Genomic DNA, 24,649 nt, shown 5'->3' with positions numbered 1-24,649 from the left:
CGGGTTCACGGCTAAATTTCAATTTGTACAATATTACCTAGTTGTAAGCTACAATTTAGAGACGTCTGTAACTTTTAGAAAATAAACTGTTTTTCTTGTCGCTTACTGTGCACTTACTGATTTTATTGTGAACAGAACACCTCTACCATCAACAATTCTTTTGAACGTTTTGGCATAGACATTAAATAAACAATACAGCAGTAAAGGTAAACAGCATACTATGTACACAAACGTGTCAATAATCGCTATTGAAAGAAACACGCCAGATACGTTCAGCGACACAATCACAATAGCAACTAACAGTGGCGTAACTAGGGGGGGCAGGGGGGGGCAAGTGCCCCGGGCGCCCTCCAAGAGGGGGCGCTAAAATGGGCAAAAGGCAGCAGCATGGAAACTTTTGTCAGTCGTCAGGGGGCGCAAATTTGGTGACTGCCCCGGGCGCCATATCCTCTAGCTACGCCCCTGGCAACTAACAAGAGGTTAGAAGGATAATGGGACAACCTTGTTTGCTGGCCGTACCGTTAATTTAATTAGAACAGGTTTATACGATTAATTGCATATTGGATAATTATAGATTATGATTAGTCATATGGCGTTCTAAAATCATTTACCCATATCATATATAATATATATATATTTGATAGTTTTATTCATTTGAATTTTTAGTTGGTAAGTGGTTTAGTTTAGAGCAAAGATGAATTTCTATGAAGTGTATAAAATAAATAAAGTCTAAGAAGAATTTATGCTCGAAAAGATGGCGCCATACCTTTGGCCTTTACTCTTGAAACTCGTGTAGATGGCGACAACGTTTGATATTTAACAATTTTAACACATATAAGTGAAAGAACATGGGACAAAGTCATTTGGCGTTCTAAAAAAAATAAAAAATCATTTATCCATATCATATATAAAATATATACTTTTTGATATTTTTATTCATTTTCATTTTTAGTATTAATCCTGTGTCGAAAGATGGAAGTAAATTTACTGTGACTACAAAATTTACAATGACAATAAGTCTCTATACGCGTACACTCAATTCTCTTTGGTTTAGAGCTACCGATTGCTTCTATACGTATCCAATGGGGATAAACGCGCAAAGCTAAAAACAGATGGCGCTGCAAACGTTTAAGTTCCAACTTCCGTGAGTGAGTTCTCCAGGATTCGATTTAAAAAAAAAAAAACAAATTATTGTTTATGGAGTTAAGAATACGGCAACAAAAACCTGGAGGGTGTTTATTTATATTCAAATGCTTCTGTAACGGTTGAGAATTGGTATCATGTTTTGCTAAATACACTAATGTTAAAAATAACAATGCCTTCGAATCTTACGGGTGGATTTTTAAGGATAGGAATTAACAAGAGAGTGAGAGAAAGTAGGAGTTTTCATAACAAGCACATCCCTCACCACAGAATAAGTAATAGTATTATCATATTTATCATACAGAACGGCCACGCACCGCCCCGCCCCGACTCGAATTACCTCGCCCCGCGACAGCAGATTGACGGCCGTTTGCCGGCCGCTCAGTACTATTTTTAAGCAACTTACACTATGACGCATGACGTGTGTACAGACGTGCCGTTCACACATAGAAACGCAAGTGATTTTTGATGTATAGCGTGTCCGCCCTGTGTCCCTCACTACACATCCCTGGCACATCTCTGGTTTACGCAGTCTTAAGGCTTGTTTAAAAAGAGTACTAGGTACAGGAATCCATAAATTCGCACGAATGAAGCGAACAAAAAAAAAAACAATCGGCACGGGTTTCTTGTAATTTACACCGTAATTTATCTGAAACCGGTTTAAGGTAAAATATCGCTTTGCAAAAAACAAAGTATTAATTTAATTGGCTTTATTAAGGAGAGACGACTGTTTATTACAGTAATAAAAGGTGAATCTTTAAATTAAAGCCCTATTAAAGTTTTGTTTCTTTTATATTAAAATTCGTAAAACAACACCAGAATTAAATTGTCGTCACAAAATTTTAAATCATTTTTATTTTTGGAACTTAAGTCTCATGTATTAAATTCCAACACTTTTATCCTCTTTCCGCTCAGACATCAAAACTTCCCAAGACAGATGCAATTTTGATTTGTCAAAAAAAGATTCAAATTACAATGGAACAGGACAGGAGACTTTATAAACCTCGCGCTAAGAGGCGGCTAAGAGGTTAAACAAATTCGGTTTTGCATATTTAAAAACTTGTTACTAAAAGTTTTTATCATAAACGTTTTTGTTTACTAACACATGGCCTTTAATTTGTATGAAAATATGAATGTCTTTATGACATAAACACGAGAACATAAGGTTTAAATATAAGCGATCACTGCGAGGTTCATATCATAAATCATAAAGAGGCTGATGATGTGATGATTGCAAATTTTCTTTTCCACTTCATTATTTTTAAAAGCAAATATCAGCATAAAAGATATCTAAAGTTTATGGGAAGTGTAGGAAACCGACCGATACCGTTACAAAAACTGCGGTAGATTGCGGGTTCGACTATCAAAAATTAAATAAATCTTATGACCGCACTGAAACCGTAGCTAAAGTTTAATCACCTATCTATACAAATATTGTACCTTTTTAGTGACTGAAACAGTTAGCCAAACTATAATAGCTGCGCAAAGCTCGTCGTGCCATTGCAGATACACGTTTTCGGGCTTTCCAATCGGTATCGCAGCCATCGCAGGACATACGCCGATCCGGCCGAGCGACTTTCACTGCGCTTTCTACAGGGCGCAGCGGTGCACGGTGCAAAAATACTTTAAACTGTGACTTGTCGGTCTACCGTTTCTGACACTATTACGTCCACGTGTAGTTCAGGCAAAAAGTGGTATTTTTAGAAGAAAAAATTAAGCATTCTGGGATTTAGGCATTTTGACAATATTTCATTTTGAGATGTAGGCATTTTCGGTAATGGGTAAAACGAAATTAAGGTGTAAATAATGAAACCAAAGCTGAAACGATAGCAGAATAAGGTGTTATCCTAAGGAAATTATCTCCGCTTCCCGACTAATTAATGTAACAGTCTACATAACCGCAATGTTATGTAACAAGATGAGTAGCCTAGTCGTTTCCTATAGAATTACGCTTATGTAAGGTGCATTTGTTAATTAACACGCTGTAGAACATTTTCCTTCATATGATTAACTTCCTCAATTTGTTATGCCGGCTGTACACACTCGTCGAGAGACCCCGAGACAGGCCGAGAACGAGTGTGTGCATATTATTGCTTCCTTCTCGTCTCGTCTCGCCCTTCTCCGATTGGGTCGGAGCGGTGTCCACTCGGCGAGAGGCTCACGAAGAGTGTGCATTGCCGGCGTCAGTGCTACGAATACCGTCAACCGGGGAGAATAGGGATGGCTGGGGTGAGTTACAAAACTTAAATTGTGATTTACCTGGCAATCTCTTAAAAAAAAAACACCCACAAAAATTGTATCATACAAAATCTACTATTACTTTCAATCAAATAATACAATTTGTATGAGTATTTTCTCAGAAATTATCAGTTAAATCACATTTTAAGTTATGTCCCTATTCACCCCAGCCATCCCTATTCACCCCGGTTGACGGTACCTGTTATTATTTCATTTCTCAACTCTATGTGTTCATGTAAGCCTATTAGCGAATACGTGGCGAATACCTAAAAGCGAAATCTCGTTTAGTCCCTCTTCATCGTTCTTAGTTCTCGAGTGATAGCGAGGCAGATAACGAAATTTCGCTTTCGATGTTCGCGGCAGACCCTCAGTCATCCCGTTTTTACATTTACACGCATTCACATATTATAGTCTGCATCTTCTCAAATGATTTTTTCTTCAAATACCCTAATATGTTAAACAAAAGCCTTTGTTCCTTTTATGCGTGCGCGTGCCCATTGTTGGTGAGCGCGTGGCCATTGTTGGTGAGCGCATGCCACTCGCTGATACACAATGGTCACACGCTCACCAACAATGGGCACGCGCACGCACAAAAGGAACAGTCTTTTGTTTAACAGATTAGCAAAGTTTGGCAAAAAATTAATTTAAGAAGATGCAGACTATAGCTTAACGCCAATTCTCGGTGTTAGATTAAGCTGCCATTAGTGCTTCTATTATAATAATATGATTTATTAGGCGCTTGAGATCATTTTGGCGGAATCTGAATTGCACATTGGATTGGCGGAATAGTCGTGCAAATAACAAGACAAGAGGCATTATGTTACCTATTAAAATTAAAATAAAATAACTACAAGTGTGTAGGTAATACTTTTGTACCACAAAATACACATAAACACATTATTAAAAAGTTAAAAACCTAACCTAAGGTGCCGCCAGCAGCGGGGCATGGCCCAAGCTGCCGGTGGTCAGGGCCGCAGTGAGGAACCGACGTACTATACGCGCCGTATCCAAAATTACCGCCATCTGCATCTATCTATATTATTTTTACTCATGTCAATTTTAACACTAATGTATGGATTCCTTTTCTATTGCTTCACTTAGTAACAAATACACTTTAATACACTAAGAAACCTATTATCGCAATCAATCTCATCATCAAACCGAAATCAATTCCCGATCTGCTCCATTTTTGTTTGGAACGTGATATCGGTCATTGACCCCGGTCGTAAACCGTACGTTCCGGCCTGCGATTTCTTTTTATGGGTCCGTCCGTCAAAGTGACCATTTTTGAACTTTACTGCATTGAAATAAGGTATATTTCAGTCAATCTTTTCGTTGCGATCAAGGATTAACCATCCGTGAACCTTACTGCTCGGAGATAAGATATATTTAAGGTGAAGTGTTTTCAGTATAACTGGTACAACCAGCTTCCAAAATCTTTGCCGATCTCTTTTGCATGTAAATGGTTGCTTAATTGCTTCATACGGCAAACTTGCAATGCAATGTGGCTTAAATTGTGACGTTTTCAACCAAAAGGTACCACATTGTCGCTTGTTGATAAGGTTGATTTCAAATTGAAGCTGTATGGAAATAGCGCCTTATTGACAACCGACAATAAGTACCCTTTTGATAGAAATTGGCACAAATGTTAAATTCTAGAGCGTATATGGAAAGAGATTAAATGGCTCCCTTGGCGTTTTTGTAAGCATTTAGAATAAACACTCAATAGAGTACTCAATATAGTTGAATTTGTTAGGGTTCCGTACCCAAAGGGTAAAAACGGGACCCTATTACTAAGACTCCTCCGTCCGTCTGTCTGTCACCAGGCTGTTTCTCATCAACCGTGATAGCTAGACAGTTGAAATCTTCACAGATGATGTATTTCTATTGCCGCTATAACAACAAATACAAAAAACAGAATAAAATAAATATTTAAGTGGGGCTCCCATACAACAAACGTGATTTTTTGCCGTTTTTTGCGTAATGGTACGGAAACTTCGGTGGGCGAGTCCGGTTTTTTTTCGAACGAAACAAAACAAAAGCAACCCCTGTTCCATTTCATTATGATTCAAATTTAATTGGAGGTAAATTGTACTAGTATTAGGACTTTAAACCCCAAGAGGTTAATATTTTCAATGTTACGATCCGATTAACGCTAAAGTAATAATAACATGGTTTCATTGTAACGTAATTCACTTAACAAGAAGTTTTATCGTACCCTGTAATTGTATGCAAATTATTTAACCGCATGATTACATTTAAATAATTCTTATTTATGTGATTTGCGTAACTAGTATAAATATAAACATTATATTATAATTATACCTATAGAATAATTCTTAAGGTTAACCTAGGGCTGCAAATGTTGGCGCGCCTAGCGTGAAGGGCCTTCGGGCATTCGCGAAGGAGCCGCGCTCGTGGGCGGCTGCCGCCGGTGGGGTCGCAGATGACAAGCGCAAGCGTTCCTGTAACCCCACCAATAGGGCGGCGAGGCGGCATATGGGGGGTTTTTTAGTGGGTACACCGTGGGCCTCATTAGCCTAGACGGGAGTCCCACATAACCACTCGGGTCACCCCCCGCACCCGGGTGGTATGCGTAATGCATTTTTCCCTCCTAACAAAAAAAAAAAAGGGCTGCAAATGTTGCCATGTAGGTACGTCCCTGTACTGTACGAGCGACGAATATTTACACCTTACACCCCATAGTAAAAGTTGCTAAGTACCTGTATGGGTTAAAAACACCCCATTAATAGGTTAAATACCTAATAAATAAAACTAGTCAAATAAAACGTATTTTGATTATGATATGATGATGAAATGCACACATTTTTGTGATTTTTGCAATTAAAAAAATACTAGTTTCGCCGGCTTGGAAATAATGATGATTGATTAAAACTATCCTATATACTTAGGAAAACAAATAACATTCGGAAAAAGTAGACATATTGAAGAAATAAACAGACGAGTTGGTATCACTTGGAAAAAGTACTGGAGTCATAAAGAAATTCTAAAATCAAACCTACCAATGACATTGAAGCGCAAGGTACTTAACACTTGTATACTTCCCAGCCTCACCTACGGATGCCAAACATGGATCTACAACGCAGAGACAAAGAAAAATATCCAAGTGTGTCAAAGGAGTATAGAGAGAAGTGTACTCAACATAAAACTTAGAGACAAGAAGAGATGCTCAGAAATAAGAAACACAACTAAAGTGATAGATGCACTCGACCACTCAAGATCCTTAAAATGGAAGTGGGCAGGCCACTTAGTCAGATTAGAAGACCAGAGATGGACCACAGTCGTGACAGAATGGCAGGGACCTCATGGAAAAAGACACAGAGGGAGACCAAATACCAGGTGGATAGATGATATTGTCCCAATAGCTGGACAAAGTTGGATGAAGAAAGCACAAAACAGAACACATTGGAAAAAGTTGGAGGAGGCCTATACCCAGAAGGGGTCCTAAAATTAAAAATAAATATAAGTAAAATGAATTGTATACTTAAGGAATAAAAGGCTCTATTATTATATATTATTATGTCCTTTCCCGGGCCTCAAACTATCTCCATACCAAATTTCATCTAAATCGGTTTAGCGGTTTAGAGGTAACAGACAGACAGGCAGTTACTTACGAATTGAAAATATTAGTAGACATGATTGGGAATATATGACGTATTAATGTTAATCCTAAAGATAGGTTCCTAATTACAGACATTATAATATATATTATATTATTAATATATTTCTTGCTAAAAATAACCTTCGTCATAGTAAAGACAATGCTGCAATATGCTTAGTTAGCATAGTGCCCAAAGCAATTAGCATAGCAGAAAAGTAAAAAAAAAAGTTTTTTTTTATAATGAATTTATAAGGACATGGTGCAAGTTAAAAATATGCATTTTGTAGTCTATTTTATTATTGTCAAATATAATTTTGTTTGCCAAAAGCGACTAAAAATAACAGTGAGTAAAAACCGTACTGATAAATATTTTGATAATTTTGTTTGGTTCATCTAACTTGAACAGTTTACAAAATATGACACTTTCAATGATACACTGATTATTTTACATTATCCAGAATAACTCGAAAACAAAAGAAGATCAAGGACTGATATTAAGCGTAGTGTTCTTAGGTCCTGCCCGTACACCACCTGAAAGAATGACCAAATCCGTCGTTGGGGGCACTTCTTGGTCGCTTAGCCTGCTAGACCCTTTAAAAGTGAAAAAATTACCCAGAGGCCGTGAGTTCAAGTCTCACCCAAGGCAGTAATTTTTCTGCTTTTAAATTTATTCTAAGCTTAATAACCTCATAAACATGATTTATTTTTATTTATTTATTTATTTAAACTTTATTGCACAAGCAAAGAAAAATGTACAAATGGCGGACTTAATGCCAAAAGGCATTCTCTACCAGTCAACCATTAGGTCAAACAGAGACATAAATGTTGGTGCAGGATAGATTCATAAATTATAAATTTATGTATTAGAATCTTATCAACATAAAAGATAGAGATACTGAATATCAAATATCAATTAATGTAATGTGGTGATTAGATAGGCATGAGATTATGCTACAATAGAACCTTCTTAGAACATTTGATTAATACCGAAAAGGTTTAATAGGTTTCCTCGAGGAGCTGGGCTGGCAGGACTAGCCCACCCCCATGTCACGCAAAATAGGCGCCAGTCGTCGAGTTGCGGGAAATCGCCTGAACTACAATACAATACAATACCGATTAATGCCACTGCCACCCTGATGGCATCTTTTAATGCCATGTACTTTTGAATGAAAAATTATCAATACATTAGTTACTATAAAATCCATACTAATATTATAAATGCGAAAGTCTGTCTGTCTGTCTGTGTGTTCCCTCTTCACGCTTAAACCGCTGAACCGATTTAGATGAAATTTGGCATAGAGATAGGTTGAGTCCCTGAGAAGGACATAGGATAGTTTTTATCCCGAAAATCATCCCTTAAGAAAGTAAAAAGCGGGGTGGAATTGAGATAATTAACGAAGTGCCTGCTAATTTGTGTGCATAATATGCTCAAATTTAGATTGCTATGAGAATTTTTCCAGGTGCTATTCTTACTCTAGCTGCGGTTACTAAGTCCGCGCAGACGAAGTCGCGGGCAAAAGCTAGTCAACTATAAATATATTTATGTAAATGTCTGTCCCCACCTTTATTTTGCCATTACACAGCTGATTTAAATAACATTTGTAGAAAATAGACCAAGATAAGTCTGCAATAAATAAGATAGCACATGCAGTGTATATCCACCGACTATCAGTCCACCAGACACAAGAGCCTGACACTCTTTGATAGAGAAAGATTGTCTTATTGCGATTCCTATAAGAGGAAAGAGAGAATAGTGTCATGCTTTGTCCTTATCACCGACCGGGTGGCATCATAGGTAGGAGGCGATGGCGAAATACCGAAATTTATAAGAGTGAAAGAGAAAAAATCCTATGCTGCCCAAATTTTATATGAATATTCTTTCTCTTACCCCCGGTCGCTCGGTGGCGCGTCTATAACTACTTGTATATACTATGTATATGACCGGACGATATTGGCCTGTCAGTTGTTTGGAAGTGTCAAATTTTTGTTCTAACTGACAGGCCGATATAGTCCGACAGACTGATAGTCAGTGGGCCTCTTTAGCATTATTTATACGTCATTATTTTATACAAGTTTGACGTGTGTTATCAAAATTGTTCAGACTTATATCGGCCTGTCAGTTGTTTGGAACTGTCAAATTTTTGTTCTAACTGACAGGCCGATATAGTCCGACAGACTGATAGTCAGTGGGCCTCTTTAGCATTATTTATACGTCATTATTTTATACAAGTTTGACGTGTGCTATCAAAATTGTTCAGACTTATATCGGCCTGTCAGTTGTTTGGAACTGCCAAATTTTTGTTCTAACTGACAGGCTGATATAGTCCGACAGACTGATAGTCAGTGGGCCTCTTTAGCATTATTTATACGTCATTATTTTATACAAGTTTGACGTGTGCTATCAAAATTGTTCAGACTTATATCGGCCTGTCAGTTGTTTGGAACAGCCAAATTTTTGTTCTAACTGACAGGCTGATATAGTCCGACAGACTGATAGTCAGTGGGCCTCTTTAGCATTATTTATACGTCATTATTTTATACAAGTTTGACGTGTGCTATCAAAATTGTTCAGACTTATCTTGGTCTAACTCTAGTCTAAGCTAAGGGGTCATGGGCACAAGTAATTCAGTAGTTAAAATTATTCACAATAGGTGTGTTTCTGAGACATTACAAAATAATTTTATATTATGACACAATTATGACCTTGACTCTAAGTCTAAGCTAAGCTAAGGGGTCATGGGCACAAGTAATTCAGTAGTTAAAATTATTCACAATAGGTGTGTTTCTGAGACATTACAAAATAATTTTATATTATGACACAATTATGACCTTGACTCTTGACAAATATAGTAATAATGTCACTTTCGTGATTAGTTTATAAAGTGCACAATTTACATCATTTCATTTCTTTTAAGAATAATGCACAGACTACTACTCTCTCTTTATTTGTATTACTTAACTCGGACTGATAATTTGATAATGAAATATTTAAGCAACTACTATTTACTAATCATAAAGAGCAGCCAAACGACATGTCACATTAACGTAAACATGTGATGTAATAGTCAAAAACGTTAAAAAGTGTGTCGTTAATTATTATGAGTTTCAAAACTATCTTACCATGGTCGAGCGAGCTGGGTGCAGACACAAACACATCACGATTCCAAACAAACTTCACAAAAACAGACACTTCGTTCACAATATCACCTGTTATCGACCAACGCACTAATACAACACCAATATCTCCGAATTTACACACGACAATCACGGCATACACAAATAAACAGCTTTGTCAAACTTGCGAAATGTCACATCAAATATTTTTGTCTAGAATCTAATAAAATATTCACGATCCACACCCGTAATTGTGACTACACTTGATCGCTCGCGGATATACGAGATAATTCAATCGAATAACACGTTTTACGTGATCTAGAGAGTAAAATAAATTTATTGTTTTCACACACGTAAGCTTATCACGCAACCGAATTTTATCGAAAACTGCTGGACGAGCGGAGTGCCGTGCTGATAGAAGCAAGCACTGTTGCCAACATTGCTACAAAATTTTGACAGTTCCGATTATACCAGCTTTTAATAAATTAACTACCATTTTTCTGGTTAATTATCTCGAAATTACTACCATTTTCCTTATTTGCAAATGATGTCCAACATCTTTCCATTCATTAATATCGTGTTGTTATACTTTTTCGAATGAAGGTTAAGGGAGGCGATGGCTGAGATACGCGTCATACTCGTGAACGGGTGCTGTTTGTGGAGACCGGTCTGTTAAGCTTACATGGGCTACATGTTATGTTATAAGTATAGTTTGTCTGTGTGTCTCATTTCAAACATAGACAGAGAGAATCATACTATTTTGTCTTACACTAGTACTAGCACACAAAAGAAAAGGATGAGTATAGTTTTTTTGTTCTTATTTACTGACAATTTAACCCCCCCTTTATTTTAGAGTGGTATTAACGTGAGGCACTTTATTCGGTTCTTGTCTCTTTGACCGATTTAATTTATAAGTGCTCGAAGGAAGTTAAGCTTGTGCTATTTCGGGCATATTGCCAAAGTTTTTATACTTGCCAACTATGGACGAAATATACACGAAAAGCTTACAGCATCCTTAGAGTACAGTACAATGACGCCTTGCGAATTCTGACCAAACAATCACGGTTCTGCAGTGCGTCAGCGAAGTTTGTTGAAGCAGGGTACCTGACTTCTTTGCCATTATTAGAAACCGAATAGCGTCGTTCTGGAACAGGGTACGCATTTCTAATAATAGGCTTATTGTGACAGTAAATGAAAACATTTACCAAAATGCGTTTTTCCTGCATTGGTTGTCCGCGCATCAGCAACCGAACCGTAAGTAGTTTAGTTTTTAGTGAGTTTTATTTTATTTTATTTTTACCGTATTTCTTTTTTATGTTTTATTGTATTGTATTTGCATTTTAAACTAAAACTATGTAATGGGTCTATTGCCTGGATAAAGAAGCATTCATTTATTCATTCATAAAATATAAAACCGGCCAAGTGCGAGTCGGACTCGCGTTTCAAAGGTTCCGTACATTACACAACTTTTAACAATGGATTTTTTTAATGTGAAACGTGTGTGAAATGTCTAAAAAACTCGTGGGGTCGGATCAAAAACTACGTAATTATCAAAATGAGCTCTTTCATTTGATATGTAACACGATATAGTTTTAAAACTTTATATTTAAATTTTCTCATTTACCCCTCAAAAGTGGCCCCCGTGTTTAAAATTCATTTTTGTTCGTTACATGCCGTACTTTTTTAGCAGTAGGGGTAGGCATGAATAGTGAATTTGGCAAGGACAAACGATAATAAGTATAAAAAAATACATACCCATACAATAGAAAATTCCGTTCGTTTTTGATGTTACTTTGTCATGTACAGCATATACGCAACAACGTAATAATAACATCAAAAAAGACTTGACCTACGATAATGTTTTAAATAAATAAGCATAGGTTTATTATCTGTAGGCAGGAGTATTGGTCAACCACTTTTTTTAGACATGGGTGTCTATTAATGAAAATCAAGATTGCCAATGCAATAAATACATTATAACCGGACGTCGAATGTCCTTATAAACACTTAAAGCCCGACCAGAAATATATGATCATTGTCAAGAGGGCGCTATTTATTCTCATGTATGTAGTGACAGTTCAGTTTAGTATGAAAATTTAGTTCCAATGAAATTCCGCAACATGGCGCGTGATCATATATTCCTGGTCAGTTATATTATAACCATACCCAACAGAGTGGGTTATGATCTGCTCATTTGTTTTCTACTATTAGTAGTTTACTTTATTTAACTGGCAACATTCTACATGGCCACTTTGTTGTTGTGGTACACCTGCTCCGCGATATAAATTCATTTCACTTCGTCGACAAACGTAAGCAGTTTCGTTTAACGCAAGCTAGATGGCAGCATACAATGCAGACTAACATGACATCATGAGATAACGCATGACTCTCCATTGTTCTCCATTTACGTAGCACGGGAGCCCTATGCGTTATTTTGATATGATTTCTTGACTTCTCTTACAGGTCCTTAATTTTATTGCCCACTAAAAAACTACCCACTTACCTTTACAAGTTATCCTTTTTCAAACGACGAAAAGACGGTAGAAATAAAATAAGATATTAATTCCGGAAATTTTAATTCTAACCAGTTAGCAGTTTAAGTTTATTGTACACTCAGCGTCAAATAGGTACTCTGTAGCAGTCAAAGTAGCCAAATAGTTTGGTACACCATTCCACACCATAATAAATATAATGGTGTACCAACTATTTGACTACTTTGGTTGCTATAAAGTATCTGACCCTGATTGTACCTAGTATACAACGTGTTACAAAATGTGTCTAGTGAAAAGTTTAGTCAAATGACGTAAAACTTCTTACAAATATTATCTATCTAAGCACATTATTATTTGAATTATTATATCAGTATAACCAAGAGATCAACAGCATATTCTCGATGCTGGCTATTTCTAGAGAAACCTAAGAACTAGAACTTACACAAATCTTATTTAAAAACGGCCCTACACCGCACTGTACACTTGAGTAAAATAAATAATACGAACAATATCAGTCAACAAATCACTTGGCATATTCATTCATTGCTTGCAGCACCAGAATAAAAATAATGGATCAGTCTTACATTTTATTTAAAAGAAGAATGCTTCCAGGCAAACTGAATGGTCCAAGGCGGGATCTAATGTCGACCGCTCTTACGGCAAAGTAGTATTTATATCCTGCCATGAACTGCGTCAATGTGCACGCCATTGGCAACGGCAGAGCCTTTACATCTCCTATTTTTTTCCACAAAGCTGTGCTAGGTGGAGACGTTGTTTCTTGGTAGGCATACAATTGGTAACTGGCTATTTCTTCATAACTGTCTTCTTGGTATCCTTCTATTTTCCAAGATATAACAATCCCGTTTTCTACTTTAGCAAGCTTCAGGTCGGGCGCTGGTGGCAACGCCTTCCAGTTGGGTGGTTGGTACTGTTTCATACATTCAGGTAGCGGGGCTGGATGTCTTAAACCTTGTGGTCGAGTCATCCGCATCGTTCCGTGCGGCATCCTGACCATATGAGAAGGAGGAGTTCTTTGTCTTGGCCCTGAAATTTAAATAGTCTTCACTTAAATAAAATATTTAATATATATGTATGTATGTAAACACTTTATTGTACATAAGACAGGTTAAGATACAATAACAATATAACAGATAGATATGTTACTAATTAGTTTGAAGAAATTACATTGACTGGACTTACCACTGGGAGTTGGAACAGTTTTTAGCATGATCGTTTGGCCAGGCCTGACGTTCTGACCTTGAGGTCCGCTAATAGGTATGTATACTTTTCTAGGGCTGTTCACGCTTGGGGTCCTAGGGGCAGCTAGAAGATTTTGCGAAGGGACAAGTCTGACGGGCGGCATTGGCCCCGTCCGGTTCACCATCTTTGTCGGAGGCTCATCGTCCGTTAGATCTACAGTTACGGATTGCATTCTATTGTGCGTCCGCTTCTCTCCTTTCTGTACGGGCGACACGCTTTTAACCCCATTAGGAAGTGGGCTTGTCACTTTGTTTGGGTTGACCTGTTGTTGAGGAACATTTTTAGCTGGACTTGCTGGGACGAGTCGAGGGACTGGAATGGGCTGCGTAGGGGGCTTCTGTGGTCGCGGGCCTTGCGCCACAGGGTTCCGTACCTGTTTGTTATTATTATTAACAAAATTATTAGGCATGCCGATTCCAGGCCTCCTTCTTTTATCCGTTTTATCTGACATTAGGACCTGCATGCCAACAGACCGCGTTATTTTCAAGGGAACTATTGGCGCGTCACTGGCTTTCTTTACGTCGTCCTGTACAGACTTGAACACCACTTGGAGATCTCTGTTCTGCTTCTGAAGCATCATCGCTTTTTTCTTGTATTCCTCTAGATTCTGTGTTAACGTTTTGAGTTTGTTTTTGATCTCACTCAAATTGCTTCTGTCCAAGATGCTTTCGACTATTTTTAGAACGCAGAATTCTTCTAGCTCGTCCCTTGTCATGTCTACTAAATTCTTTTTACATGTTTTAAGGAAATTTTCAGGAATCAGCGGTTTCTTTATTTCAGCCTCAAATTTATTTTCTTCAGTTTTTTCACTGATATCTGGCGACGTTGTAGATACTATGACTTCTTTATCTGGGACTGGAGCATCTAAAAAGTAAACAAGTTAATACATATTAAATTTTAAACAATGAATATCATAGTACACAATTTTATTTCTAAAAACCATTTTTACCTTTTTCAACAGCATCATCTTTATCTATAATTTTGCTATCTTCATTAACTTTTTCACTGTCAGTTGGACTTGCAGGTTTTGACTCTATCTGCTTTTCAAGTTCTTGCTCTTTAGTAGGTTCAATCTTGCTTTCATTACCACTTGTATCGTCATCTATTAGCATGATATCATCATCATCTTCAATGTTGATGCATTTGTTATCACTATTATCAGTGTTTGATTTTTTGAGCGCCTGCTCCTCTTCATCATCAGATAAAATGTCTAATGTATTTGACAACTTCAAAATCGGTTCTATTGGTTTATCATTTTCACTTGCCGTGTTATTGATATTGTCTTTTTCGTTCTTACTTTTTTCGTCTGATGATTTAGAGTCTTGTGACTCCTTTGGCTCATCTAAATCAATGATGTCATCAACTGACATTTGTTCTTCATTTGGTGATTTTTCTAAATTGTCTGTTACTTCAGTTAGATCATCGCGGTTTAAGATAGGTTCGTCATCATCTGCTTTTATTAAAGTGGACACAGTTTCAACCTTTTCAGGTTCAGTATTTTTGTCTTTATCATCATCTAAATTAACGATTATATCATCGATGTTCTTGTTATCATCAAGTTGCGAAACGTTCTGTTCAGTCGGTAAATTTATATCAACGTTTGTTTCAGTAATTTCAGTAGCACTAACAGGTGTTATAGAATCTATTTCATTTTTGACATTATCGCTAGCAGTAATATTTACGTCAATGTCCATACGAGTCACATCACTAGTGTTCAAATTATCATTTTCCTCTGCGTTATTAGTACTTAAGTCTTCCTTTTCAGCTTCATCGGTAATATCAGCATCGTTCATTTTATCACAAGTATCACTAGCTTCTGAACGAATCAAATCTATATTTTCTTCACTTGCATCATCCTCTGCATTTTCTGTTTCCATAGTTTCTTTTTCTTCGGATGCAGGTGTATTTTCTGGTATTTTTGTAGTGATTGTAGATAATTTTATGTCACTGTCATCCGATTCTGCTCGTGCAGGCACATTAGTTGTTTTATGAGAAATGGAATCTAATTCCGAATTATTTTCTTGACTACTTGTTTCTTCTATTTCTTTTTTTATGTGACTTTCATCCGCTTCTCCTTGCGCAGGCACGTCAGTTGTTTTATTAGAAATAGAATTTAATTCCAAATTATTTTCTTGACTAGTTTCTTCTATTTCTTTCTTTATGGGACTGTCTTCACATACTTCCGTATTCATGTCATCACTAATTGATGACTCGTCATCCTTTTCTTTAATATCTAGTTCTTCATGAAGATTAATTTTTGAATCAATATTATTGCTAGACTCCTCTGTAACAGATTCAGTATTCTCAATACTTTCTTGTTTAATATTCTCAATAGGACAAGGATGACTATTTTTATTAATGCCATCGTCACGACTTGCTTCAATGTTTGTCGCTTCCGTTTCAGCATTATTGCAAACCGTGTCAACAGGTTCTGCTGCATCAATGTTACTTTCACTCGCGTCTTTATTTTGGGGATTTGCAGCATCGTCGCAATTAGCCTCAGTTTCATTAGATTTACTATCATATTCTATGTGGTTTTCCTCAATAATAGTATTCTCATATTTAATATCCTTTTCAGCATGCGGCTGCGCAAGCTCTTCAATATTTTCCATGGCTTCTTTATTGGAGGAATTATTTCCATTGGGAATATCTGTGGTATTACAATCATTTGAAGTATCAATGTCATTTTCGCTGATCTTAGCATCACCATTCTTTGCTATATCTTTATCTGTGTCAGTAGGTGAGGGCTTATTAATTTGGTCTATCTTTTGCACACCATTATTATCTGTTTCTTCGGCTGCTGCATTATTCTCTGTTGTAGCATCTCCATTGGAAATATCTCCGTTTTGGACACCAGTCAGAACATCCGATACGGCCTTTTCAATATTGCCAGTAAGAGACGACATCTTTGTTTTTAAGTCTACAGAAGCTTCAGTTTCTAAAATTAATTGCATCGTAATTTATTATTTCATGTCCGTGGCCATGGAGTGGAATGTACACCCTGAAATGAAAAAAAAAAATGCAATTAGGTAAATATTTTTATATATAAGTTATTACATTTGTGGACGACTAATACATACTTCTACTAATGATACATACGTATTAATAACACATTCAAATATACAAGAAATCACTACGCTACAATACATTTATCACAATATTCATTATGTTCGTTTTCTTGGGTAATAAACACATAAATAATTCACCATTTTGTTCGTTTTTTTTTTGTAAAAACGATTGTCTAACATTTATTTGTAACGATACCCACAATAAAAAAAATCATGATGTATCAACACTGAACCACAGAATAAGTAATAGTATTATCATACAGAACGGCCACGCACCGCCCCGCCCCGACTTGAATTACCTCGCCCCGCGGCAGCAGATTGACGGCCGTTTGCCGGCCGCTCAGTACTATTTTTAAGCAACTTATTCACACTATGACGCACGACGCGTGTACAGACGTGCCGTTCACACATAGAAACGCAAGTGATTTTTGATGCATAGCGTGTCCGCCCTGTGACTGAACTAGATCATCTATGCAAAACCATTCTCAATAAACAACGGCGTCATACTTTGCTTGACAATGACAAGGTAATGTAAGCAAGTTATTTTCCCAATACGAATGTATTTTATTATGCCAGTGGCCATAACAAACCAATTTTACAATCTACCTCATAATCATCTCATGTTTTGTTGTTTAATATGCGGGTGGCTGAAGTAACTCTGGCAACAAGCAAACTACTGTTAAAAAAAATACCGCTAATAACATTTAAGGACCAGGTATTTAATATTGTCTTCGGTTACCGCGATAGTTACTCATGAAATAAAACTATGAAAACGGATTATATCGCGTATATTGAATTTATAATACATCCCGACGTTTCGAACTCTTTACAGCGTTCGTGGTCAACGGGTGTCACGCTGTAAAGAGTTCGAAACGTCGGGATGTATTATAAATTCAATATACGCGATATAATCCGTTTTCATAGTTTTATTTCATGACCAGGTATTTCTTTAAAAGTAATATCTAAATAGATAAAATGTTTAGTCATTAGGCAAACTATTGGCTATTGCTCGTTTTAGGTCGAAATAGATAAATTCAGTTACGTAAAAATAGTCCGGTCTTACCCGGGTATACCTTATGTTTTATAATTATATAGAGACCTATGATGAAATTACAAAGAAAACTGCGATATTTGCGAATATTACGCTTAATAGACTTAATAGAATCCTAATATTCCATATTCACTCCTTACTGCCACAGAATAAATAATAGTACTATGTACAGAAGGTTCACTGCATAATAAAACCCCTGTTTAGGTATACCGAGCGTGCCTAAACGTTGCCGATTTGATCGAGCGTGGTATGGGCGTGGCTACCGCTAGGGTTGGCACCGTCCGCAGCGAATACCGTCACTTATTATTATGTTTAACAGATTTTGAAATTTCCTGCAGTAATAATGCATTCGACTGCAGCTGTATTGCAGCACGACAATACTGCAGACTGCATTACTGCCGCGAAATCAAAATCGATGTTGCTGCCCAGGATTTTGAAATTTGCGGAAGTAATGCAGTCGGCAGTAATATCGCAGTCGGCAGCAGTATTGCAACACGACATTACTGCCTCACTGTTGTAAATGTCAAAATCGTTGTCGCTGCCAGGATTTTTCACATTTGCGGCAGTATTGCAGTCGGCAGTAATATTGCCGTTGGCAGCAGTATTGCAGCGCGGCAATACTACCTTACTGTTGTAAATGTCAAAATCGTTGTCGCTGCCACGATTTTTCACATTTGCGGCAATAGTACAGTCGGCAGTAATATCGCAGTTGGCAGCAGTATTGCAGCGCGACATTACTGCCTTACTGTTGCAAATATCATAATCGATGTCGCTGCCAGGATTTTTGCGGCAGTATTGTTGGGCTGCAATATTACTGCTGCAATCGACTGCATTACTGCAGGAAATGTCAAATTCATAGGTCATTTACCTAATACAAAATCTATCAAATTTGGATATATAAAATGTATCAAAAATTATCCGTTCCGTAGCGGTGCGCGGCAACCACTGCTAGACACCAAAATTGGTGTGGGCCGCATGTACTTGTAGTGGCACGGCGAAATCGCGGAGTGAGCCACGCCTGGCCTGGCACTGCATTATTTATCTTCGTTTATCAGTATTCTGATCAAATGTGGCGCGGGAGGCGAAGGTATTAAAAACGGACCATTTTCATAGATAATTTAAGTTTTTACCACAAATAATTTCAAACGGTCATTTTCAATACCGTACACAACGCACAAAACGCCCCTTACGGCCCGGCCCTTCCTTACTAAACAAGTATGTGATCGTGACATCACGATTACGAAGCCATCTTGAAAACGATAAAATTAAAATTCGGAATAGTTGTCTGACTGACTCACTTAAATCAACGCCCAGCCCAAACCATTGGACCTAGAGCTGAATTTTTCACAATAGATAGCTTTTATGACGTTAGTTTCCACTAAGAAGGGGTTTTTCAAAATTCATCCCCTAAGGTGGTGAAAAAGGGGTTGAAAGTTTTTTTAGTGCGGGACTTGAAACTTTGTATAAAGGCATATTATTAAAATACTAGAAAAGTAATTTCAGCGTTTTTGAAAATTCATCCCTTAAGGTGGTGAAAAAGGGGTAGAAAGTTTGTATGGAGGTCAAACATTTTTTTAAGTGCGCGACTTGAATCTTTGCATAAAGGCATGTTATTAGAATGCAAGAAAAGTGATTTCAGCGTGTTTAAAAATTCATCCCCTAAAGTGGTTAAAAAGGGGTTGAAATTTGAAAAAAATGTTTTTTCTGCTTCCTTGTTCTTCCGTTTATTCAGACATCCGTAAACAGAACATTATCTTTTATACAGATTAGATCGCGATTTAGGTTTCGAAGCCATTGCGTATTTTCAATTTTGCGCGAGCGGCAGCCCACTGCCATACACCTGCCCGGGCGGTGCGCCGGCCAAATATACCTAAACTGCGCAGTGACACCCCCCTGACAGTAGCTAGTGTAAGACCTGTACACCATCAACATGAGAGCAATAAAGTTCTATTCTATTCTATTTACAAGCTTTTATTTAACTTGCAATGCACCTATGTAAGTATGTATGTAATATGTATGTAACATGTTTGCAAAGGTCAAATTTTGCAAGTTAAATTTGACGCACTTCCCGACTTCCAATGAAGCTGAAAATTTGCATACACATGTAAGTCGGGTGACAATGCAATATTATGGTACCATCGAGCTGAGCTGATGATGGAGACAGGAGGTGGCCATAGGAACTCTGTGATAAAACAACGAAACCTAATTGTGTTTGGGGTTTTTAGAAATGTCTCGATGAGTATTAGTTACCTGTGGAAAGAAAAGTACAGTCAGCGATAAAAGCTTGTACTAAAAATGTAATTTTTGCCAAAAACTTATTTCATTTTTATGGTTTATATTTTTAGGTATTGTTGTTGTAAGACACTTCCTAGTTGTGGGAATGTCAAGCGTAAATTGCTTTACCTTTAGGATATTACAAAAAAAAAGCATTTCAAGCTGCTGTTAAAAAGACATAAAATAAAAGACTGAAGTGACTCTTATTATTTAAATTATGGAGAGGCGAAGAGGAAGGGACAGTAGAACACCTGATGTGTGAATGTCACGCCCTCGCCAGACAGAGAATAAAGGACATTGGAACAGGCTATTTGGAACCAAAGGAATTCACGCTACCCATGAGCTCCATCATCCGGCAAATGGAGATGGTGGGAAAAGCTCTTGAATAGTTGACGGATCTTTCCTAGGAGGTAACTGCACAAAAGATCCCTATGGGTTGAAGTATATCCGCAAAGGCCCCCGAAAACCATAAGATAAGACTTATTATCTTCTAAATTTTTGACGTTTTTTAATGGTTTGACTGGTAGAGAATGCCTGGCATTAAATCCGTCATTTATATATATCATTTTATATCGTGCAATAGTTTAAATAGAAATTTTTAATATATTTTTATTAAAACTAGACAAATATGTATAACTATAATGACGGTAATACTTGTAATTTATCTGAAATAAATCAAGGTATCCCAGAATATTATATGCAGTCACAAAGCCAAAGCCGGCAGTTGCTTTGAATCACTAAAGGGGCCCACTGACTATCAGTCCGCCGGACGACATCGGCCTGTCAGTTGTTCGGAACTGTCAAATTTTTGTTCTAACTGACAGGCCGATATCGTCCGGCAGACTGATAGTCAGTGGGCCCCTTTAGGGCGTGGAGTAGACTCCATATGTCAGATGTTCACTTGTTCAGGCCGTCGCGTCGGCAAGAGTGCGTGGTTTGAAATATTGTATTATTAATTTAAAATCCAAGAAAACGTACATGTTGTTATCGGTATGTTTTTAAATATTTTATGAAAAAAGCTATGAACCGAATAACAGTAGATATTAATAGACTACTACTTGGTAGAAAAAAGCCATCTTCCCACTATCAAACTTTGAACGGTTCGAAACGTCGGGATGTATTATAAATTCAATATACGCGATATATATCTGTTCGAAGGGTGCAGCAGTTTAAATACCTCGGACATATTATAACCGAAAACTTGAAGGACGACAAAGACATCGAGCGAGAAAGAAGAGCCTTATCAGTGAGGTGCAACATGCTCGCGCGCAGGTTTGGCAGATGCTCCGACGAGGTCAAAGTGACACTCTTTAGAGCATTCTGTCAAAGCTTCTACACAGGGCAACTTTGGACCAACTTCACCAGGAAAGCAATTAACACCCTAAGGGTTCAATATAACGACGCCTTCAGAATCCTGATGAAGTTGCCAAGGTGGTGTAGTGCGTCGAGTATGTTTGCGGAGGCTCGTGTCCCCGATTTCTTTGCCGTAATTCGGTCGAGAGTGGCGTCCTTTTGGAGTAGGATGCGCAGCACTGAAAACTGTATCCTTGCCGTAATTAGTGAGGATTTGCAAAGTCCAATTTGTAGGTTTTGGCTGTCTCTGCATCAAGATGCGAACCGGAAGTAGTAGGTTATTTTATTTTATTTTAAATTGTAATTTTAAATATATAATTATTGATTTTGATTTTTAACTGTTATTTTTACTTTTAACTTTTTACACTTGTCTCATCTTATAGGTAATTCTGTGTTTTATATGGGTGCTTGCCTGAAATAAAATAATTTTTTTTTTTTTATTTATTTATTTTTTTTATAATCCGTTTTCATAGTTTTATTTCATGAGTAACTATCGCGGTAACCAAAGACAATATTAAAAATATTCATATTAAGTAGATACAGATAAAAATAACGAAACAATGGAGCTCCTGGTCCATTATAAAACAAAGAAACTGACATTAAATCACACGAAATACGGCTTGTTATATTTGCAAAGCCAAATAAACAATATTAAATATTCAAACAAATATAGAACAATGAGAAAAACCGTTACAATAAACCTGTTTTTGGAAGCTACAATTCTGTAAAAACAATAACAAAACCATTAAACGTCAAATTATTACAGCAAATGGAAAATACACAAAACAAAGCTATTTGAATATAACTACCAATAACTGCATTCATTTGAAGAATGACTTCGACAGGACAAAATAGTATTTTGTCAGCAAAATCTAGAAAATAAAAATAAACTACACAAAAGTCAGAATAATGAAAAAAAGTCCAAATAAAATGAAAAACAATTTTTCAAACGCAAAATGTTTTACAATTTTACAACACGAAATCGACCTGGACCTGGAAACCGTTTTTCATCTAACCCGTCCCAGAGAACAAAATTTCGATTTTTCTATGTTTGCGGTACCCACATTGTTTAAAAGTCAAAAATATTCTTTAAATCTTAGTAAAATGTATATACATATAAAAATAATGTTGTTTCACGGAACGGATGCAACATTATTATTATTAGTTATCCGACGCGTGTTATATTTTAACAAGGAAATAAAAAAATATGAATAAGCCAACAGTGAGGAAGTTATATTTTAATAAAAATAAACAACAAACAACGCGTAGGTGAAAAAGATTAGAAAAAAATGACATCAATATAGTTAACAACAATAACCTACGTAGACCCAGAACATTCAACATGGCGCCGCAGAATACCGGAATAAACTCCCCACTCATCAGTCTACAAAATGGTGCAGGCTGATCGCCATGTCGATAGAAACGTAGTCGTCGCGCTCTATCACGGGGAGGGGACCTTTGGAGGGAGCGAGATAGATAGCGAGTGAGCGCTCGGGTGGAAATAAACACGAATGAGGTGAAGGTGGAAGTCGGGGCTATCGAACGGAAAGTCGAAAGCCTGTCGAGGGCTCGGCGATGAATTCGCCGAGTTTTGAAGTTTGTTGGTTCTCATTTTGATGGGTATAAAATGTTGAATAACCTAAGAACACGGTCAAAAATTTCATTTTGAAGACAACAATGGAGGAAATATGACAAAAGGGTTTTGACAGACTATATTATGCAAAACATAAATAAGAAAACAATAATAAAAAAAAAAACAAAAAAAAAACAATTCTTTTTGGTCGAAAAGTCAAATCATTTGATTTTTACAACTAGATAGTTTTACGCTAAATCTGAAGGTTACAAAAACTTGGACGCCTAAAAATGTGTATAGCTACGGAAAAAGATGAAAAAAAAAATCTAAACAAAAAAATTTGACATCTGTCACAGAAGGTCACAAAACAAAATGAAACAGTAAAATAGTGTTAAAAATATACTTATTTAATATCAAACAATAGATATTGAGTAAGTAGTATGAGGTAGTCATGCTCTAGAATTAAAAAAAAGAGAAAAAAAAACGCAGAAGAAAACTAAATTTAAAAATACCTACAAATACGTTCTAAAAATTATTAGCAAAGTATTACATTCTAACTACTGTAGGTACTTAAATCTATCAATACCTACCTCAGATGTCCTTGAACAAGAGAATCGAGAAGTAGGGAGAGTAATCAAGAAGATGACAAGCACGCCAAACAAGCGTCCACGCGCACGGCTGTTGGGACACTGACAGCGCAGCAAGAAGAGAAGAAAATGGCCGCCGCGGCGACACAGGCGGCACTCCTAAACCCGTGGCAAAAACTCGAACTAAAAACAACAGAGTAGCCCAGCGCAGAGACCACCTGTTTATTTCCCGTAATTGCGGTCGGCCGCGAGCGAGCGAGTCAACTCTATACCGTTATCGCAGCGAGAAAGCGGCGCGGCGAATCGTTGGAGAGCGGCCATGAAGCGCGCTCTGTATTGCACGTATACTCTGTGCAATTTGTACGTACTTAAGTACACGCTATCGAAGCAGGGTCACGTTTCATTCATTCGAATGGTCTCATTCTCTTGTGTTCTACTTCTAGCGGGTTATGTAAACTTCTTTGATGACGTCATCTTTTCATAATTAGCGTAATGATTTACAGATTTTATTTCTGGCAAATCAATTAGTTAATAAAATATTTAATGAGGAATAAGAAGATACAATATGTATGGAATGAATAACTATTCATTCCATACATAATTTATTTAGGTAACTGCTGAATTGTCATCAACTAATTACTGATGTATCAGTGTATTGATGACAATTCAGCAGTTACCTACATAACATAAATCGCCACGTGAATAATTCTCCGTGCCAGCGTCAATGCCAAATCGCGTTTTCAAAATGGCGACCGGGTCGAGTTCTGTCTGGCACTGGCTAGAGCGACGTTGCCGCTTTTACGGAAAGCCTTGTCAGGCCGGTCCGCGGTGCCGGTCGTTTGACTAGTTGCCGAGGTCTCCCGAGCGTTTCCGA

The 24,649-nt window shown here is 37.2% G+C and overlaps 2 protein-coding genes across 3 annotated transcripts in view; both read right to left on the bottom strand.

The window, feature by feature from the left end:
- LOC134745610 (E3 ubiquitin-protein ligase RNF144A) overlaps positions 1 to 10,540 on the bottom strand; it is a 207,557-nt gene extending 197,017 nt beyond the window's left edge. Inside the window, exon 1 of the mRNA XM_063679700.1 lies at positions 10,124 to 10,540. The gene's annotated coding sequence lies outside the window, so the exon portion shown is untranslated. The remainder of the gene's footprint in view (positions 1 to 10,123) is intronic.
- A 2,138-nt stretch (positions 10,541 to 12,678) lies between these two features.
- On the bottom strand, positions 12,679 to 23,964 carry LOC134745559 (glutamic acid-rich protein). Of its 2 annotated transcripts, XM_063679625.1 has the most exons (5): positions 23,779 to 23,963; positions 16,046 to 16,870; positions 14,819 to 15,937; positions 13,813 to 14,733; positions 12,679 to 13,653 (listed from the first exon to the last, which is right to left on the bottom strand). In XM_063679625.1, exons 2-5 carry the CDS (start codon positions 16,821 to 16,823, stop codon positions 13,190 to 13,192), a joined length of 3,282 nt encoding a protein of 1,093 aa, XP_063535695.1. In that variant the 5' UTR covers positions 16,824 to 16,870; positions 23,779 to 23,963; the 3' UTR covers positions 12,679 to 13,189. The 2 variants fall into 2 exon arrangements, with proteins under 2 accessions (XP_063535695.1, XP_063535694.1); XM_063679624.1 differs by having other exon boundaries at positions 14,819 to 16,870; positions 23,779 to 23,964.
- Positions 23,965 to 24,649: the final 685 nt, after the last annotated feature.

Source organism: Cydia strobilella, chromosome 11 (assembly GCF_947568885.1).
Source record: "Cydia strobilella chromosome 11, ilCydStro3.1, whole genome shotgun sequence".
Classification (NCBI taxonomy): domain Eukaryota; kingdom Metazoa; phylum Arthropoda; class Insecta; order Lepidoptera; family Tortricidae; genus Cydia; species Cydia strobilella.
This window is presented reverse-complemented; position numbering and strand designations above follow the sequence as displayed.

What these genes read in the sequence shown, in the direction of transcription:
- LOC134745559 (XM_063679624.1), bottom strand. Translation starts at nt 16,823, where the DNA reads ATGCAATTAATTTTAGAAACTGAAGCTTCTGTAGACTTAAAAACAAAG. An exon ending in AGATGATGCTGTTGAAAAAG is followed by an intron (nt 14,734 to 14,818) that starts GTAAAAATGGTT and finishes TTTACTTTTTAG; the next exon opens with ATGCTCCAGTCCCAGATAAA. An exon ending in AAAAACTGTTCCAACTCCCA is followed by an intron (nt 13,654 to 13,812) that starts GTGGTAAGTCCA and finishes TTTAAATTTCAG; the next exon opens with GGCCAAGACAAAGAACTCCT.